General features: G+C 39.0%; 1 protein-coding gene across 1 annotated transcript; it reads left to right on the plus strand.

Annotated features, from left to right (window-relative positions):
• Positions 1-232: 232 nt before the first annotated feature.
• Positions 233-15,814, plus strand: gad1a (glutamate decarboxylase 1a; the record flags this gene model as incomplete). The annotated part of the gene is made up of 16 exons (XM_080752622.1): positions 233-308; positions 2,134-2,196; positions 3,641-3,796; positions 5,186-5,428; positions 6,008-6,098; positions 9,881-9,993; positions 10,419-10,534; positions 10,796-10,875; positions 11,092-11,146; positions 11,623-11,739; positions 12,807-12,871; positions 13,132-13,210; positions 13,419-13,568; positions 13,690-13,797; positions 14,312-14,401; positions 15,641-15,814. The coding sequence occupies 16 exons, from the start codon at positions 233-235 to the stop codon at positions 15,812-15,814; spliced, it is 1,776 nt and encodes a 591-aa protein (XP_080608748.1).
• Positions 15,815-22,727: the final 6,913 nt, after the last annotated feature.

Below are 22,727 nucleotides of genomic sequence, written 5' to 3' on the forward strand. Positions count from 1 at the left end.
AATCTCAGTATTTTAGAGGTGGCATCTTATCTTTAACATGCAAACATTATTATTATTTTTATTTTTTTGGAATGGGCCATGACCCATACCAACGGATGGATGCACAGCCCATCATTTCTTCTCGTTAGAATGTGATTCTTTTCATTTTGAATGATAAGCTATAAAAACAGATCTGGTAACAAAAAAAGTGTCCGAGCTTTGAAGTGAAGACTTTTCCGCTGTCTCAGGAGTGATGGCGGCGTCTGCACCCTCCTCCTCGGGCGGGGAACCGGATCCAAACTCGACAAATTTACGACCACCCGGCTCAAGTAGGTCCATCACAGACAAAATGCTATTTCACTTGTGCTATTTGCTTTGTGGGAAACGCCATTAATCATTTCCATCGAGAGAAAACGGTGCGATTTGAAATGCCTTCCTCCCAACAAATCACCGCAGCAGCGCTGCATGCAGCGGACCTCCCGGCATCTGATGATAGACCAGGCTCTCTGACTGCCACAAAATGATGTCCTCCCCATACATTCTGCTCGAGGCAATTAGTCTGCGTCTGTCTGGGCCACCATGGGTTCCGATATAGAGTTCAAAACTAGATGAATTTTCTCTAAAGATTGTGCAAATTAAATGTTATTATAATTAACTATTTGGCTAGTAGCCTATGTAATTATTTATTATTAGCATATCATTCATTATTAGCCTATTTGTGTTGTTGTATTCGCCTATTATATTTCTACTAGGTCTATAAGCCCACTGATTCTACCATTAGGCCTACTGACAGTTCTTGTTGAATGTAAGTGCCTACATGGACTTGAACTGGAAATGACTCACAAAGTGGCTGTTAATTCAGGTACATTAAATCCCCCTTAATGGCATGCCCACCATCGAATGGTAAGCTATAGAGCCCCTGGGTAAAACACATGCTTTCAGGCTAATATTGAAACGTTTCTAAATCTGTTTCTCCCCATGAATTGAACAGTTAAATAGCCTTAATAATGTCGAGCCTACATGTTCCTGCTAAAATCCAACTACATGTTAAATGCGGCAAAAATGTATTCTATCAAATAGAGCCATAAAGCTCAGGATTTATCTCCAGAGCTTTTGATGTTGGATAAATGTTTCGGCCCACTGGTATTTCGTTTGTGGCTTTTTGCCCCCGGTGACAAATTGAGATAATATTTTGTTTGGGTCTACACATAAAGAAAAGAAAATCCTCAGTGAGTGCACATCATCTACCCAGCAACATTTATTTGGCATTGTGTGTGTGTGTGTGTGTGTGTGTGTGTGTGTGTGTGTGTGTGTGTGTGTGTGTGTGTGTGTGTGTGCGTGCGTGCGTGCGTGTGTGTGTGTGTGCACTCTCTCTCTTTGTTGCCAAATCTCTTCTAGTGGCTGAAATCACTGCGTGCAAAACTGGGAGTGAGTTAGAGTGCCTTCAATGATGTGACTGAGGAGGGTAATGATTTATCAAATGATCCAAAGCAAGGGTTAAATTGGGATGTGGGGGGTGGAACTGGTCGCCTCCTCCACCCCCCCTAAAATTGCTGCTTTTGAGAATTTGGTGTGCGTGTGTGTTCCCATCAGTGTGCTTCCATCCAAGGTGCCCCCATGCATCCCTCCCCTCCCTCGCTGGGAGCCCTTGATAACGGCGCAATTCTCTATCTGTCACTGGCCAGCCGGCCCATGTCTAGTGATGCGTGCATTTTAACCAGCATCTTTTCACTCAATTAGATCTTCAGGCTGCCATAAATCTGAACGGCTAATTAATTTGAAATCCTTAAAGGTCCTAAATGTAAGGTAGGCCTACTTTATAGGCTAAATCGTTTATATATATATATATATATATATATATATATATATATATATATATATATATATAGAGAGAGAGAGAGAGAGAGAGAGAGAGAGAGAGAGAGAGATAGATATATAGATATATATCACTCTTTGTCTCTCTCTCTCTCTCTCTCACACACACACACACACACACACACACACACACACACACACACACACACACACACACACACACACACACACACACACACACACACACACACACACACACACACACACACACACACACACACACACACACACACACTAGATGGTGTAATCTAATGGTTTTCTATATCAAATCTATTTTAGGCTATGACGCATGGTGTGGAGTTGCTCATGGATGTACTAGGAAATTAGGAATGAAGATATGTGGTGAGTGGAGTGGACATTCATGTCATGGCTTTTCTAAGATTTATTTTTAACTCGTTTTCAGAAAGAACACTTGGCAATTTATGATTGCCCTCATTGAATGCATCATTTGGCAGTGTTGTCATATAGGCTTGGTGACTGTGAGGATCTCTTATACGTGTTGTAACTTGTAAGTTGTAACCAATGTATATCCATTTCCCACGTTACTTAGATAGGCTAATAGGCCTAGACTAGTGGCAGCTTTCAATTGAAGATAACAGAGATTTGCATATTAAATTGAACTATCGTTTAGCCTAAAGCCTATCATATTATTTATATTATTATTACACAGATTGTTGTTATTATTATTACCCATATTATTATTATTACCCATATTATTATATTATTGTATAGGCATTTTGTTATAGACATATATTATTATTAATTAGGCTATTATGTAAGCTACTTGATCTCGGGAGGACACGCAAGAACCTCCAGTCCTTTCTTCTATTCGCACAGCGACAATTGGATGCATTATCAAGTTAATCATTTTGTTATAGCAGAAATTAGGCTAATAATTAGAGGTATTTTTAAAGGACATGTTCTATTGCTTTTATTTAGAATAGGCGAATGAATGAGCTACATTGGACGGACCATTGCCAATCAAAGATAAGATAGGCCTATATGTGTCTAGACCAGAGGCCTGGAAAGTTTATGAGGATATTCATTTAATGTTCTATCTAGGCAATTAGGTTAGGTGACCTAAATGAACGGTGCATGCGATTGCAGCCCATAAGGTTGATTAAGAACGCAGAAAGGGAATCTGGAGAGAAATCACTAATTATCCTATGAGATTATAGGATCGATTTATTTAAATCTATTAAATGTGCCTCGAATCTTATCAATTTGCGTGGTAGCAGCCAGGCTATCTCCCAAAATAGGCTCCGTCATAATTTGTTCTGGAAAATATTTTCGAGAACGGGCCTTAATAGCAAATCAAATCAAATCAAACCCTTCATTCAGACCATCTACCACCAGTGCCCACTCAAAAATAATCTGTTCATATTCCGATGGTGATGTAATGCTGTTCTTGGTATTGTTCCCATGTCTGAAGTATAGGCTAGATTCTAGAATCTGTCAGAGGAGAGCAGGAGCTTAATAATAATTTACAACCAGGCCATACATGACAGCTATTTGCTTGGTTGGAGTTTGGTGCTGATGTCACCTCCCCTACACATATATTCCGCCCATAAATAGGATTCCCTGGCCAGGACGGAGAGACCTTTTGAAAAGTAAATAGGCTACAGTAGCATTCAACACCACCTGCTCCACTGGGACAACAACGCGTCAGATATAGGCTATGGCAATTGATTTTTAGTATAGCTTGTAAAAGCTGTGCTCGACAAAATGTATGGAAACCGTAATGGTCCGTTAGAATCTGAATCTGCCCCCTCTTGTGATCATTTAGGGTTTTTGCAGAAGAATAACAATCTGGAGGAAAGGAGCAGGATTGAAGGTTCCTTCAAAGAGCGCTCATCCAGGAACCTGCTCTCATGTGATAACAGCGACAGGGACTCAGGGTTCAGACGCACCGAGACGGATTTCTCCAATCTATTTGCCAGAGGTAGGTAAAAAAGAAAAAAAAAGAAAAAAAATCTGACCTATATATTTTTAAATGGACTAATTTCATTAAATAAAATACAGGATTTCAAGAGAAAGACATTTTAACATTGATATAGATTTTTATAGCCTACTGATTTTAGGTTCATGAGATTTTCTTTCCCTGAAATTTATTGTAAGTACAAATGTTAAAATGGACTATATAATGGATTATTATATCCAATCCTTAGCTTCATTTGATTACATTAAATATGTCTACTCTTAATTGATTAACAAACTAACAGGGTTGGAATGTTTGGATCTGGACGAGTTCAGTGCACAACACAGCAATAGATAAAGAACATGTATAGCCATAGGATTTAATGTCATGAGGAATTTTGCAAACACGTGTGAAAATGGCCCCCACATATTATCAACCTTAATATTTAAAGTTATAATCATGGAACAGTTGTAGAAAAAAATTGACATATTGCCTACAAACAGTGGTGTAAAGTAACTAAGTACATTTACTTGAGTACTTAAGTACAATTTTGAGATGTTTGTACATTTCTGGAGATTTCCAATTTTCCATAATTTTACTTCTACTCCACTACATCTCAGAGGCAAATAGGCCTGTTGTACTTTTACTCCACTACAATTATTTGAAAACTTTAGTTACTACTCACTTTGTAGATTTGTATTATTATTACAAAACATACATTACCCACTTCAGCCCTATACATTTCGGCCATTTGAAAATAGCAAATCTCCAAGCTCACTCACAATGCGAGCTTGTAGATCGTCTATTTTCAAATGATTATTTTTATACATTTGAAAACTTGTGAAATGGGAAATTCTGCGTAATGAGTACTTTATACTTTTGGTACTTTAAGTACATTTTTTGATACCAATACTGTTGTACTTTTAGGGTGCCCTCACACCAAAATACCTATGAGAGTGGAATCTGCGTTCTGCCAATGCATTTCAATGAGAGTGGAGTGGTTTTTGCAGAAATCCTCTACTGGCATGAAACCGCTCCATTCTCATTGAAATGCATTGGCAGAACACGGATTCCACTCTCATAGGTATTTTGGTGTGAGGGCACCCTTACTCAAGTCAATTTTGAATTGCAGACTTTTACTTGTAAGGGTGCCCTCACACCAAAATACCTATGAGAGTGAAATCCGCGTTCCGCCAATGCATTTCAATGAGAAGGGAGCGTTTTTTGCAGAAATCCTCTGCTGGCATGAAACCGCTTAATTCTCATTGAAATGCATTGGCGGAACGCAGATTCCACTCTCATAGGTACTTTGGTGTGAGGGCACCCTAACAGAGTATTTCTACTATGCAGTACTTTTACCTAAGTAAAGAATGTGAGTACTTTTCCCCACCACTGCCCATACATATCTCCTAGATTTATTGCCTGCCAAAAATGGAGAGGAGATTACCATACAGTTCTTGCTGGAGTTTGTGGACATTCTCACAAACTACGTGCGGAAGACCTTTGACAGGTCAACCAAGGTGCTGGATTTCCACCACCCCCACCAGCTCCTGGAGGGCATGGAGGGCTTCAACCTGGAGCTGTCCGACCAACCCGAATCTCTGGAACAGATCCTGGTGGACTGCAGGGACACCCTGAAATATGGGGTGAGGACAGGTAAGACCAAAGAGTCCAAAGTGATGGGGATGGGACGATATGAACATTTCATGTCATGATTATTGTGACCAAGATAACTGTGATTTACGATTTTTAGTGATAATCAAAATATCCCTATAGCATTCATTATTCTGGGGCAGACCGTTTGCCCAAAATAGCAATCTACAAGCTCTCAACGCATCGCAACGGCTATTTTTGGCAAAGAGATTTGTAGAGTGAATAAGTATGTTCTTTACATGTCAATTTGACCAATTATAGAGGGTTTAAGAGGTACCGGATATGCAGCTCGGCAAATAAAAGGTGAATTGATCCCAGTGCATGACGGAGGACAATTTCACGATAAATGTAAATCTCCACGATACGATTATCGTTTTTTTTATCACGATAAACGATAATAACGATTATTGTCCCATCCCTAGTCCAAGCACAGTAAAGCCAGAATAACATGTCTCAGTGCAATCAATACGTCTCATTAGCTTTACATGCTGTAATAATGACAAGTCAGTTTCTCGAAAGATCCTCAGATGATTAATAGCTTGTGTGAAACATGTTGCTCAGCTTTCTGTATGTGAATTCCAGGTCACCCCAGGTTCTTTAACCAACTCTCCACTGGATTAGACATCATTGGGTTGGCAGGAGAATGGCTTACCTCTACAGCAAACACTAATATGTGAGTGTATGCCACAGATTGTTTTAACAAATCCTCTCGTTTGAATTGCAGTTGGGTTGCAATTTCCAGGTTTTAATTGGGCCAATAATCACAGTCACAGTCAGCAAACAGGGTTTTCTCACAATACAGAACACAACTTGTATTCATTTAGATTCGAGATCAACTGGGTTAATGTCATTCTAACCTATAAAAACAGTCAGCTTCGTCTTTCTAAACATCAGCTTTCTAAAGAGCCTGTATGCTTTTAGTCGAAGAACACTCTGCATGCTCTGATAGTCTGTCCCTCAAGCAAGCAAACCATGAAATGTCAAAAGCACAAAAGGGGAGATGTGATTTCTGTGCTCCCCCAAGATCATTATAGTTGACCTGTACTCTGGCTGTAGTCAGATACTACAGCCCTACAGGCAAGCCAAATTGCATATTGATTTGCATGCAGTTTAAGTAGCGCTTTTGTTTTTTGTAATGATAGTTCCCGTGAGAAAACATTGCTAGACGAAAAGACAGATCCTCCCCTGAGATCATGTGCACAATCAGCATTGATATTTAGTGTTGCTTTCCCCTTTCAATGGAAAAGACCACATGCACGCATGTACACACACACACACACACACACACACACACACACACACACACACACACACACACGCCTGTGCACACGCATCCATGCATGCATGCACACAAACTATCTATCCAGGGAGGTGTCCTGAATAAGCTATAGAACTTGGCTAGTAATGTTCTCACAGAATAATGACACAGATGTTGAGAACTATTTATGTATTTTGTACCAGAAGTCTCTCTCTCTCTCAAAAAAAAACATACACCATTGTGACATTGCTATAAGCAATAGATTGGCATGTTGATTTTTTTTTTTTTTCTTTTTTTTTTACATTTGATTCAAGGTAAATGAAATCCACAACATAGGCGAGAGATAATCACAAACAATCAACTTGAGCTCATGACATGACAGCATTGGTGTGCTTACCCCAAGACCAACTTCCTGGTTCTGTGAGGTCACATAGTGTATGTGCATCTGTGGCACGACGAGACACCCAGCATCAAACAAGTGTGCACAAAACTGATTTATGACATACTGTACATTTATAATGGGTCTAACACAAGCATGTAGCCCTTGTTTAGAAGCTTCAGAAAGATGTTTATGTCCATCTCTCCATTGTGAGACAGCAAATAGATGGTTGTAAACAATATTCTAATTACATATTAAAATAATACTGGTTAACAGTAACAGACTATAAGGATTTAACAAAGCACACCTGAGCAGAGTTGTATGAGTGATCTGCGTGGTAATGGGTTTGACATTTTCATCTGTACACTGTCGTCCTGCAGTGGAATTAAATAAATTGATTAATCAACAGTTTTCAAAACGTTATACAGTACAATAATGCTAAAATAATAACACAAAAAGCCATGAGGGCCTGTTTCCATTGTGGTCCCAAGCATCAATGATGAAGTCAGGGATTCTCTCTGCCCTGCTAGTCCTCCTGACTGACATAGCAATGTTGAAGGAGATTCCCCACTATAGCCTGTCAATGCTTTTCAATCCTCCAACATATATTTCTAAAATTCTATTATGTGCAATTATTTTTGTTTCATTTGTCCTTTATCATTTCCTAATGGCTTTGATAAAGCCCAGAATCAATTTGATTCTGAAGCTATATCTCAGCTGTGGTTGGCTTTCTGCTGTGGGCAATGTCATTGTGGGAGATTCAAACTAGAGGGTGGAGGTTGTTTACATATTTATAATTCACATTCATTAATTACTCCATCAACTCTAATTACTGCTGGCAGGAATCGATTGACACTAATAGGCTGACATATCATGTCGAGGGCTTCTATCATCAGAATTAGTGAGCATAATCTACATGAGTGAGTGAGGTGAAATTCATTTGGGATGCTAGTTAAAGGGGTACTGTCACCTAAAGGGGTTGAGGGGCAGATTACATTGTGACATGAGCTTCTCTGAAACGGTCTGAAACAGTCTGAAGCTCATGTCACAGTGTAATCTGCCCCTCGACCCCTTTAGGTGACAGTACCCCTTTAAGTATCATCAGACTTTGTTCTCCCTAGTTATCTGGGCTTATGCCAAACGAGAGCTAAAACATCAGTGCTTTAGGGCACTAGATTGTTCCACACAGATTCATTGACCTTCATTGCATGAATACACAGATAGTTATGTAATTAGAAAAATATCGCATAGGACACAGGAGTAGATAGATGAAGCTTGCAACACTGTAATTCTACATTGATTGCGCTCTGCTCTAGGGGAAAATGTTTTATGTGTTTTTGCAACATAGAAACAACATTTTATTTTGATATCATAAAACCAAATTAACAATTACTATAATGAGAAAATTCAAGCAACCTCAAATGATTTTTCCATTATAACGATAAGCATATTATATTTTTTTGCAGTGTTCATGATAATGTTCAACTTGTTTAAGGTAGAAGTATTGAGAGAAAGTACATTAAAGGACAGGCTTCAGGCAATGCTCCTCTGGAAGGGAAGCAACAGTTTTAGTCAGAGACTTAAAGCGGACACAGTATTCTTAATGGACTTAAAGACAATTCATCAGTGCAATGTAACAGAGCTATGTTGATCTCTGACTCAAAACACTATTTGTTACCAACCAATGTAAAGGCCCATTCCCACTGGGCGTGATAAAGATAAAGATAACGATAACGATAATTATCGATAACGATCGTTCACAGCGTTGCCATCCATTTCGATTGAGACCGATATTTTATCTTTATTGCGCCCAGTGGGAATGGGCCATTAGTCTGCACTGAAGTCAGTTAATGGTGTGCAGAGGATAGAATAATACATCCTTTAATGTATCAAGAACTTTGCCTGTTGATGAATCTAGTGGTTAAGACATTCAGCTATAGTACAGGACAGCAACTGACCCATACAGTAGATGCTTTGATGGATTCCCACCAGAATACTATCCTGCAGCTTCATGTGATAAAGGACCGAAATTCAGATCTCGGTCTCCCACACAAGTGGGACAAAATGTACCTATACTGTATGCTAGGGATGTCCAATTTTATCAGCCTCCTGATATTATCGGCCGATATTAGCATACAACTTCATATCGGAATATATATATATATATATATATATATATATATATATATATATATATATTTCTTTTTTTCCAGGACTTCTTACTGTATGGAGTAAGAATCGACATGTAAATGTGAAATGTGAGACAAAAGCTTAAACATACTGGCTAAACAACAGATAAAAGAATAGAGCTAGCTATTGCTAGCATTAACAGTTTCCTCAGTTCCAGTTCGCAAAACTTTTACCTGACAATTAGTTGACTTTTGGTGAAAAAGCCAGCATATATCGGTATCGGTTAATATCTGTATCAGAAATTAAGAGTTGGACAATATCGGTTATTGGTAAAAAAAAAGTCAATATCAGACATCCCTACTGTATGCACCACTGAGCTAAAAGAGCACACCTACTTACTTCAGGCAGTTCCACTTGTCAACAAGTAGTGGTCATACTCTACCACAGGATCTTAAGTTCTCAATAGAAGAGTAGGGACACCGTGTTACTTAGCGGTGTTACTTATTTTGTATTAACATACTCCAACATACAAATACTGTAGGTTACAATAACATCAATAAGTGGTATTCTGATCCTGTCCTAAATTGATCACATAATTAGTATGTGTTAACTGGGCTTCATGTAGGAGCAAAGTTGCAAGTGGCAAAAAGGTAACCATTTTTTAACTGGGTCCTTTGGTGTTCCCTAGGTTCACCTATGAGATAGCCCCAGTCTTTGTACTCATGGAGCAGCTGACACTGAAAAAGATGAGAGAGATTATTGGCTGGCCTGATGGAGAGGGTGATGGGATATTTTCACCAGGTAAGGGCTGCACCATTGTTCAGACATTAATTAGTTTGGATCTATAAAAAAAAAAAATAACATGCTACTTTAGGCCTATGCACATAGTTAATAGCATACTTTATCAGAACCAGAAACATCTTTATATATATAAATTAGTTAAACATAAAGATCTATAAAGATTTTTTTTTCTTTTTCTTTTTCTTCAAATTGACTTGAATGGTATAAACTCACCTGGATGCCCCAAGAAAAGTTGTACTGAGCATGGTAGCTAAACAATTTATTGCATTTACCTCCTTGTCAATTGTGCAAAAAACCTGAGTATTAATTTAACTCAGAGTGTAAAATGAGTGTGGGTTCACTGCCCTGAAAAAAATAAAAAGAAAAGGAAGAAGGTAAAAAAAACACCTTGAATTTAAATGTGCATCTTTAACTGATTTCCACAGGAGGAGCAATATCGAACATGTACAGCGTTATGATCGCCAGATACAAGTTTTTCCCAGAGGTCAAGACCAAAGGCATGACAGCTGCCCCAAGATTGGTTCTCTTCACCTCGGAGCATGTTAGTCTCACAATGTTTTACTTATCTACAGTATGATCTAGTTTGTTTGTTTTACTTACCTATTTATTAATCAGTAATTCAGTATTATAATTATTGTTATTGTTGTTGCTGCTGTTATCTGCTGTGACATTGTACCAGGTGTTTAAAATGATTTGCAACAGTGTTCTTTAGGTATAATTCCATGTTCAGAGACTGCCGTAATAAGAACAGTTATCCATGTAAGGCTAATATCCTGTATTGACGTCCATACTGTTCCTATAGAGTCACTACTCCATTAAGAAAGCCAGTGCAGCCCTCGGTTTTGGAACAGAGAACCTGATTCTTTTGCGCACAGATGAGAGGTTTGTACATGAAACAAATGTAGACAATCTGATAAAAAAAAAGAAGAATGAACTGACTGTGATTTTATTAGTGGTGTTTTTAACTAGGAGTAGTCTTAGATTGAATTAAGCCAGCAGACAACATTTTGTTCAATTATGCATTTTATGTATTGTTGAATGATCAATATATCTATCTACGTATCTATGAGAAGTAAAAAGAGATCTTTTTTACCACAGGGGGCGAGTCATTCCTGCTGATTTGGAGGCCAAGGTCATTGATGCCAAGCAGAAGGTGAATTTCAAAATCTATCAAATCATCAGTTTGGGAGAGTCATATATTTGCCCTCTAGCAGAATTTATTATGTATATCGAGTTTCTTTTTTATCTATGTTTTACTGCACACAATTTGACAAATGAACCAGAGTTACTTGTAGAATGAGGTAATAGTGATCTATGCATGAACACCATCAAGGTTATTTCCATAAGATAAATGCTTCTTGTCTGCTCAAATGTTATATCACCGACTTCCTGCATCTCCAAAAGCACAGTCTCTAGAACTAAATTCTCTTAAGGCAAAGTAGTGTTCAGGCTGCGTGAAATGGCAGTCCAATTCTGGCCAGACAATGGTTACATAGACAGTGAGTTATCTCATGAATGCATTTCAACCACTTCCTCTAAAGTCGCTGATCACATGCAGTACAGAGCAAGGAATTGTAATTGCTTGAATTGTAACCAACCATGTTCTTTTCTGATCCTGTTGGTCTGCAGGGATACGTCCCGATGTTTGTTAACGCCACCGCTGGGTCCACTGTGTATGGGGCGTTCGACCCCATCAACGAGATAGCAGACATATGTGAGAAACACAACATGTGGCTTCATGTGGACGTGAGTGATGTACAGTCGCTGTCTTACGTGCAAAATAAACAACAATGTGAGTGATGTGTACATAAAATCCCAAACCCTTTGTAGGCATCATGGTACTTACTCATCACTACTATTCATCAATTCTCTGTGCCAGGCTGAAAGCCTGGGATGGATATTAGGTTTTCGCGTCTTTGTGGGTGCATGTGTGTGTCTGGGGCTAACCGCGGGACTGATCATGGCCAAACTTTTCATGCAGTAAGTCAAGGAAGTACCTCCATCCCAAATTGTATAAATTGTCCTAAATGGCACTTTATGTTTTGGTTTATAACACTTGAACTGTAGGGCTTAACATCAATATTTTTTTTCCCCAGGTTTCCTTACATCATGACACAACTCCCAATAAGGCCACATCCATTTCTGCTCAACCAGAACACACTTTTTGCTTCAACCCATACTCACACAAAAAGTAACACATTATCAATGGAGTCATGTGATAAACAGGCATAAGACAGAGTTTTGATATTCAATACTGATCGTCTATTTTGACTTATTTTTTAATCTCATATTGAGGGGCCTCCTCTACACCACACAAAGCCAAAAGTGATTTCACTTGGCCCATCTACCAATCTTCACCAAATGAGTTACACCTGATTACGGAAATGATGCGTCAATTAAAAAATCTTCCACATGGTTTGCCTGTTATTGGTTTCTAAAATGAGTGGGGGAGAGAGACCTACAGTATTTTTTAAAGATAAGAATAAAAAGCATGAACATGACATCTAGTTTAGCCAGCCTCTCCCGGAAAGAGGAGGCTGGTTTACAAGGCTACATCCAGCCAACCCCAAACTGGGATCACACAATGATGTTTCACTTCTGATTATTAAGGGTGTCACACATGTGGAATGTTTAACTGTATGTCGTAGAAACGTTATTTACACCTGCAGCTTCCTCAGGTCCTGATGGCTGCAACCCGCAGACTTACACAACCCTGGATAGGTCACCCAGCCTGCCAGCAACATGCACGCCACAGAGTCCCCCTTTCTAGTTGAAAGTGAATCGGTTTAAAATAAATGTTGTGTACTCCACAGGGTGCATGGGGCGGAGGCCTGCTGATGTCCAGGAAACACAGACACAAGCTCAGTGGAATTGAAAGGTAAACCCCAGACAATGTAACTGTGTATTTGCCAGATGTGTAGCACAAACTACCATGTTTTTTTGTGCCACTTCAAGCTTTGCAAAAAAATAAAAATAAAAATGCTTATCTAGGATAACAAGTTGCATGACCACATAAACTTCAATCTGACTGAAAGGTTCGATCTGGGTACTGTGAGTTGTTTGATATACAGTATATAATATGGTCTTGGACAGACACCAGAATGCTCACTTGTAATTTTGGGTTCGATATCTATGCAGGGCCAACTCAGTCACCTGGAACCCTCATAAGATGATGGGAGTCCCACTGCAATGCTCTGCCATTCTTGTCAGAGAAAGGGTATGAGTGTTTCGCACTTTATGCACAAATACATGCATGCATGCCATTCACACATACTTTCTCTCTGTCACACACGCACACGCATACAACTTTAGTATAATCTATACTTTGTGTCCCACATCTAATATAGCAGATCTACAAGCTCACGTTGTAATGTCATTCTCTTCTAACGCCGTTGTTGATCCCAACACATCTTTGACCATTGCAGGGAGTATTATCAGGCTGCAATTCCATGTGCGCCGGCTACCTCTTTCAGCCAGACAAACAGTATGATGTGACGTACGACACAGGTGACAAGGCTATTCAGTGTGGACGGCATGTTGATATCTTCAAGTTCTGGCTCATGTGGAAGGCAAAGGTATGCCTCTTATCAGCTGCATTGTCTCTCCCATCAACCACACTGCTATTTATATATTGTAATTTCCACATACATTTTAGCTTCTTATTAATTCTTCTCCTTTTTATTATCTCCCCTAAAGGGCACGGTGGGGTTTGAGCAGCATATTGACAAGTGCCTGGACCTGTCAGCGTATCTCTATAATAAAATCAAGAACCGAGAGGGCTACGAGATGGTGTTTGACGGAGAGGTGAGATTAGTTTCCCTCCATTCTCAACTCGGCCTCGTTTCCAGAGGAGGCAAATATCTTCCATTAGAATACGCTAATAAAATGTCAGAGCACCAAGTTATCTGATGAATATAAATCAGAACTCATTACCGAGGCATAGCCCACTGCAGTATAAGACCTAACAGTTCTGTAGTGCTGAGATATGCTGCTGGGTTTCTAAAACAGATACTTATTGTCTGATGCTAAATAGTTGATTTGACAAAATAGCAGATTTTCTTTTTTTTATATATATATTTTGGGGCTTTTTCTGCCTAGATGTATAGTAGGCTGACAGGAAACGGGGAGCGAGATGGGGGGATGACACGCAGCAAAGGTCAACAGGATCGGGACTCGAACCTGCGACGCTGGTCTAGCCTAGGTGCCTGGACCACTACCCTGTGGCCCAGGCCCTTTTAAGCCTTCTTGACTATTACGTTTGTAACGAATATGTGTTTTGTTTGTAATCATGTTTTTTCTCTCTATTTATTCCTGACAGCCACAGCACACCAATGTGTGCTTCTGGTACTTTCCACCTGGCCTGCGCGCTATGCCTGATGGAGAGGAGAGACGGGAAAGGTTACACAAGGTAATGACACCTCGATGGCCTGTATGCTTGACTTCCTCTCCCCCTCCCTTTTCACATGAATTCACTTAAAGAGAATTTGTACTGCATCGCACAGTGGTGGCGCTTGCCTAAAATAACCGATTTTAAAGCATGGAAAGGAACACCGTCGTACTACATAGTAATTAGACTTATGATTCAGGCCATGGGTAGATACAGTATACTATAAACAAAGAGAGCATAAATACTTATGTGTTTTGGGTTAACCACTTAAAAAACCCAAATACGCTGATGAGTGGAGTCCCTCAGGGCTCTTACTAGTGTCTTTTCTGTTTTTGCTCGACATTAAATATCTTTTTCCCCATAATGGACAGGGGTGTCGCACCAAATTCTGGGCCCTGGGTACAAGGATTCCCCCCATGAATGTTCTAAATAGGTTTTTTAACACATTTAGACTGGGACTGCAATGCATTATTACGCATTATTTTGTGCTTTAACTATTAAAAAATAGCAGATATACAAGCTCACGGCACCGAGTGCCACGCTGCGAGCTTGAAGATCTGCTATTTTTGAAAGTTTGAGAAGATTTCATGTTAAGTACCCCCAAAATGATATGTATTTGGCCACAGACCCTCATCTCAAAACATTTAGTTCCAGGGACCCCCCAGAAGCAAAATTTAAGTTACAGATGTTTGCTTAAAAATATATATTCAAAGATTTGCACACATTTTCACAACTTTTCAAAAATAGCAGATATACAAGCTTACAGCGTGGCACTCGGTGAGCTTGTATATCTGCTATTTTTCTAGCTAAAGTATAATATAATTAAGGCCCCTCCACCTTGGACCCTAGTAACTCAGTCCCACTTTCCCCCGCTTGTGACACCCCTGAATATGGATGCTGGGGTTTAAGTGGTTAACGTAGGATGCCAAGGTACAAGTCCCAATAATAATAATGGGACACCACGGTTAGTACATTTTCAATTAAACTGTCAAATTGTGATTAAATTATCAAACAAAAATCAAACACATCACTTAGTCTACATTTCCCAAAAGGAAATGCATGTATTTAATTCAGTCTCATCGAAAGCATTAATAAATAAATAAATTCTGGTTATAAATGAATGACCAGAGCAGGGGATGTCAAAAGTAGAGGCATGGATTTCCCACTTTAACTCTAGTGTAAGGGCCCATTTTTACACTCTCAGGGTTAATGTTACCCTCAGGATTTTACAGTGTACATTTCACTTTCCCCCGACAACAGGTAGCCCCCAAGATCAAGGCAATGATGATGGAATGTGGGACAACTATGGTGGGTTACCAGCCTCAAGGAAACAAGGTCAACTTTTTTCGCATGGTCATCTCCAACCCAGCTGCCACCAGGTCAGATATTGACTTCCTGATCGATGAGATTGAGCGACTGGGCCTGGACTTGTAAAAGACACACCTGTATGGTGAAAGAGACATATTTGACAAATATTTGTTTTTTTCCTCAACTCTGAAAGGCCTCGGGCCTGGCTTCATGTTGCTGTTGTTTCACAGACATACTAGATATCCTAGCTTACAGGTTTTGCAGGAAACAAACACAGTACACCACTGTTCCCCTTGTCTCTTATGTTCTTAGCAGTTGGCTATATATTTAAAAGGTTTGCACACCCATGTTTGTTTAAGGTTCTCAGAGTAAAAAGGCCCAAATAAATAGGATCACATGAGCACAATGGCGTTTGTTAGCGCACATCCAAAACACCAATAGACCTCCAGACCAGGACATTATGACATTTGTACCATATAATGTTGGGAGGAAAATGAGAATACCTAGTGTTGAGTGACTGATTCTTTAAGTGAATATGACATTTTACTATTGTACACTAGTCGACATTAAAATCAGAATTGGAAAACTGAATATACAGTATATAGTGAAAAATCACAATGGAAATTTACAGCATTGACAAAATACAATATTATTGTAATATACATTGATGTACTGACTGTTGGTGCTGCGTGTTGTCTATGTAACTATCGATACAAATGCACAGCCACATTATATCCTAGCTGTTCTTTCCCTTTGATATTACGTAAGTGGGAATATGTAACACAGTCATTGTAACAAGTACTGTATTCGATCGCTGTTTTTAGAGCTAATGAATTTTTGTGTAGATTGTGTATAGTATTGTTACATTGCCTTTGTGACAAATGTGTCTTAGTTTTACAGTAAGAAAATCAAATATTTAAATTCCAGCTTATAGTGTGCAATAGATTATTGAGTTTATTTATATCAAGAGATTATACGTGTGAATAGGTCACAACTTATTCTATTCCATTTGTAATGTTGCCTCATTTATATTTGGAGACTAATGTATAGTATCAAAATGTTTTCAATAACATTGAGGTATTTAATTAAGTGTATTTGTGAACCAAAGAAGGGTAAAGTTACACATATGAACATGGCCCTTATTATAGCATATATGGATGGATTAAGATATCTGTGTAGGAACTTGTAACTTAGCCTACCACCCTTAACCTTAGTGCAATCTATGTTGTGTATCTGTGCAATGTCATTGTGAGTCACATTGACTGAATGTTGTAAAGTCACATGGCTTCATGTTGGAGGCTGGACACTAGCAGTGCTGCGTTACTGCTGGTGCTTTGTTCAAGATGAAAAGCACAATGCTAAACCATGACCTGGGGGCAGCTTCTACTCAAGGGACAGATGATTGTTTGTACTATAAATGTGATATATCTTAAAGGGCATTGGCTCTAAGTGAACTAAAGTATTTCATTTAACGAGAGGGAGAATTCAACCCCATATATAACCTACTAAACTGTACATTTAAAAAATGTAGACTAAAATATACATGATTGTTTTAACATGTTGAGTATATGCATCATTTTCTTTTCCATGAGAAATAACAACATGGATGGCAGGAATTATTCGTCATTCCGCAAATTGCCTGAACAAAACAATGCACAGTGTTCATTACTGTGGTAAGAACAAACTTAACTATTGTACATTCCTGAATATGTGGGATGCAGTATCCCTTGTCAGTTTTGATGTAGGCACTTTAACCTCATGCCATCATTTGCAAAGTATTACTGTTGTATTTACAGCACTAATAAAGATATTAGCTTTACATCTTCCATGAGGACTTTTTTTGTAAGGAACAGAGTTCATGTGCTCAGTCAGTCACGCCTCAAATATTACAAATAAATATGTATCAGTTGAGTTTGCTTTATACATATTGACTATTGAAATAAAATGCTACTAATATCAAACAGCACCATCCATGTTTGGCTACTAATAATTTCGTACTTAATTCATAAATGAACGTACCATTTCTTTAGCATGCTCCTTTTACATTGCACATAACATTTTGAGAATACTAACATTATGCATTGCTACTGCAGACAGCATTTTGGAGAATATGTACTTAGTTAGAAGTTATGTGTTTGCAATGTCTTAATGTGTTAAAACTCTGCACAAATACATGGAAATGAATATAAAAAATATCAAATGTGGTAAAATAATCTCCCATTGTTTTATAGCCTAATATTCTCTAGGTTGTAGTAAAATCATCATATCAAACCAGCGACAAGAGCCAGTTAGGAGTAAATGTATGCATTTTTGTGTGGTGTCCAAATCTTCAGATTAATCACCCCAGAGGGACGTTTTATTGGCTGACCATTTTACAGCTGAAACATCATGCTCCGCACCAAATCATGATTCTTACGCTTCTTTCATTACTCACACTTTTAAGATATTTATCATAAAATGCATTAGACTGGGTCTGGGCTCCCTTAACTTTTTTTCTTCCCCCCACAGAGCCAATTTCAGGGCTCTGCCTGAATGCGTTTTATTTGAACACAGCCATAGAGGGGCTGGCTGCTCCCATCCTCCACCACACACGGCTCCTTTGTTTCATGGCTGAGTGCAGCGATCATTATGGACCTGATGTCACTGGCTGCTTTGTAAAGTTGCAGGAAACAGGAGACTGAAGAAATAACCAGGCATAATGGGATAATGGAAATCATAACCCAGTCTTCTTTCCCCATAACCAAGAGGATATCACCACCATGGCTTGTATACCTACTCAGAGGATGATGATAATATTGTCTAAGGTTAATTGTGCAGATGCATAATTACATGGATAATTTGAAAGCAGGTGTCCCAATAATTTTGAATAATTGAATGCTAATGAAGCTGGGCCTATAGCTCCTATGGCTTTCACAGTCTAGCAACTACAAAAGACATGAATAAATGGTCAAGAATGCCATGTTACATAATCATTATGTAATTATGAATTCTTTATTAAATACTTTTTATAATTTTATATTATATAGTAACAGGTTTCTTTACCTCAAAATGTTTATTGCAGGATCTTATTCTTGATGTCTAATCATGAGCATGAAATCAATATTTAATTGCATTTCATCGTACTTCATTGCCATAATCAACTATGAGGAAGACCATCAATTCTCATTACAAGCATTATTAAACTTTGAAGAAAATACAATGCAAGCCTTTAAAAAAATACCACGCCTGACCGGGTGTCTGTTTTTGCAGTTCCTCTCTGTGTCTGCACTCTGAACACCAGACTGTGAAATCCCTAATATCTGTCTCTGCACTGGGTTGGCCACCCTCCATTTCACACCTCACATGCACACACGCCACGCACATAGACATGCACACACTTGCACATGCACACATAATCATGCATGCACGAATAGGCATGCACCCCCACACATAAACAGACTAAATAGCGCACGCACGCACGCACGCACGCACGCACGCGCTGTGTTCTTTCCATTATCCCAGTGGACCTCTCTTTGTTTGATTCGTGTTTAATCGTTGTCTTCCCAGCACAAGATCAAAAAGTTACTTTTATTCTCCACTATTCTTCTCTCAGCACCTTGAAACTCTGGCATCTCTGCACCGCCAGTGCCGATAGATCCCAGGCTCATCCCACACAATAAGCCCCACACAGTTGCATGTGGGTGACGACTCGCACAAAAAAAAAGCTGATCTACAATCTCACAACGCCTCACAGCACAACAACTTATGAGCTTGTAGGTTGGTTATATTTGGCAAGCAACACCAGAGTACAACTACAGTCAGTATAAAATGTAAATTAAGCATAGGTCCTCTATCACCTCTCTCAGCTGTGTTACTCCCCTCTGCTATACATCCATGAATCTAGTCATTGGCTTCCTGATGTGCCTGATATATCTCCTACCCCTGGGAATCACTGCCACATTAGCTTCCTGATAGATACTGACGTTCCCATTGTGCAAGGCAAGTCTAATGAAATGGTGATGATGATATTGACTCGGGGCTGCCCTTCCCCCCTGTCTCTCTATACCACACACATGCACCGGCATATTCCATACAAAAACGCATACCGACATATAAGTCTTTCAAAAAATACCCCCACCCCCATATTTTTTCTCTTCCAAGTTAGATTATGAAGCCAATAAGTATGCCACTGAAAGAACTGCTGAATGAATATAATAATTTATTCATGATGTCTTCCCTTCAAGACAGCCAGAAGCCCACTGTATCTCACTCTGTGTTTACACCTAACAAACGCATCCATTGTCACACAGTTAAGGGACTCTTACTCCTGAAGTAATTATAATGGCTTACAATTATCTAAATAGCCTCCTCTTATTGACCGCATGGTCCAAGGCTTGATTAGTCTAGGCAGGAAGATTAATAGTCCACACTAGAGACAAAAACTTGTGTCATTCAGATGTTTCTTGATACGCTTCACCCCAGAAGTAATTACACTGCTTCTAAACAGATATCCGTGTTCTGATGCCCACGTACTCTAAAAGGAAAGGCCCATGCACCTAGGACCAATAATTTTCATGTATTGCCCTAAGACCATTCAAACATTCACGGTTTTCTACAAGTGTGGTAAGATGACAGTAGCACAATGTCATTATTCTTGTTCTGAATGTTGGGTTGTGGGGCAGGACATGGAATTAGTATAAGTGTCTGTGGATGCTGAAGTGATCAACAACAATAATGCCACAATAACCATTTGTACCAGTGCTGTGTTCTGCTGTGCTGACATTTTAACACAAGCTTTTCTACCTCACTTAGCACTTTATCTGTCCCTCTCAGCACAACACCCACAAGACACAATATGCCTGAGAACAGGCTGTCTTTATACAACCAGTACATCCAGTCCAAAAAATAACACTCACATTTCTTATTAAGCCATTAAAAACAACTTAAACCCTATATACTTCATTGACAGAGGTCCTTCGGGGCTATACTGTACTTGCATGGTCCCCTCTTTCTCCCTGACCCTCTCAAGCTCACATCATATAATTTTTGCATAATGTTTACCTGTCTTGAGAATAGGGACGCTATGGTTTAAACTGTGCAATTGTGGCCATACAGCTCATTTGATCTATGATTCTATGCCTCAGTTTTTCTTGCTAGGTCTATGTTGAGGAGTTTGCTAGAGGGTGTAGATGAAGCTGTAGCTTATTAGTTGATAGGACTAATTATTTTTATCATTAACCAACATTCTGCATTACCTTGGGATAATAAAAAGATGCATGTGCATTTTAGCCATTTAATAACATAGTCTATGCATCATAGTACGGTGTCACACGGCAGCAATAGACGATCTATAATCTTAAATGTAGGCTACTCAAGGTACAGTATTGCCCTGCTGTTGAAGTTGTAAATTCTTTGGAGCACTGGATAGGCATAAATCTGAGAAAGCTACAAAGAATGGCCCTGAGCGGTACGATGATTGTAGAGACTTAAGGCGTCAGCAAGCTACTTGTGAAATACAGAGTTTATTTATCTGCTTCGTGGGGGATAATGTCACTGCAGTCTGTATATTTCTCTGACAGAAAGAACAGATTCAAAGAACTTGACAAATGAGAGATCAAGGTTTAAGGAATCCTTACTACATAGCCCACTTTCACACCATGCTACCAATTTAAAATTAAATAAAATCAAATAGTTAATCTACAAATTTAGTCCACAACGCGTTGGGATTAATGAATTCTTGAATTGTGAGCTTGTACACCGGCTATAGAAAAAGCCTGCATACAATGTTGAGGCTCTTTATTAGCTATTTATGTGCATGTTTTTCCCCCACTATTTAGTCACCATTTTTCACCATGTAAATACAAAATAATTTTTTTGCATCTTATTTCCAGGGTGTGGGCTTTTTCTCTTTTTATATCCTGGACTGTTATGGTACTGGCCCCTTGTACCTGGCTCACTCTTTGGCAAGCCTCGAAGTTATGTGAAGATAATGATTATTGCATGCTGTATTAGAAAACACAATGATGTAAGCGTTGTGACTTGAGATGACTGATTGCAAGGTGGTATATATGAATTATATACAAGTATATGTTCTGGAGACTGATTGGGAGTAGTACTATATTAGATTATATGAAAAGATGTTTGCTTGAAATTTCACAAAGAGGCTAGATTAGATTTCCTTCCCTTGGGCAGGATGGAATCTTCTTCACAACATTCCCCTTGGACCAGAGAGGTATGGAGGTGAATACTCACAGAAACTGAGACTGACAGGATCGCTCTTGATTGATGAGGAGAGTCACACTCTTGGACAAGTTTATTTCAAATTATTTGATAAGACCTGCTGCACTATAGAGGTACTCAATTACATATTCATTAATCCGCTTCAGCCATACACAGTCTTTATGATAGTGATGATCTCGCTTATCAGTACTTGATCCCTTCATTCTCTCCTGCCTGTGTTCCAACATGATAGGATCAAATCAAAGGCTGAGATCTGTATAATAAAGTTTTCAATTACATTGATAGGCTGTGCTAATGGGTAAAAACAAACAAAAGATGGTGATAGTTTACTAGGTAGGTAGCTCAACATTAGGCTACTCACCTTACAACAAAACATGTCAAACAAGTAGATTTTTTAAATTCTAATCAGCCTTTCACTAGCAGAACCAGGCTACAACCTCCTAAGCCAAAAATTGTCAAAATGACAGAATTATAAATGACCACAAATTACAAATTAGCCCAGAACAACATCATCTAACCAATGCCCAAATGTGACTTTTCTTTGTGTGTGTGTGTGTGTGTGTGTGTGTGTGTGAGAGAGAGAGAGAGAGAGAGAGAGAGAGAGAGAGAGAGAGAGTGATCACTCTCACAACATTCACGTGGTTTTTATGGGGAAATCAATTAGCTTTCACAATTTCACAAAAGTGGGGGGAAATATATAATTATTAATAATGATCACAAAATAATGTACAGGTCAGGGTGTACACTACCGGACGGAAGTACTTGGATCCCGGAACCGCAGGAAACCACTGCTGCTTGTCTGTCAGTGTGTACACAGACT

Source organism: Nannobrachium achirus (genome assembly GCF_963921795.1).
Source record: "Nannobrachium achirus genome assembly, chromosome: 22".
Classification (NCBI taxonomy): domain Eukaryota; kingdom Metazoa; phylum Chordata; class Actinopteri; order Myctophiformes; family Myctophidae; genus Nannobrachium; species Nannobrachium achirus.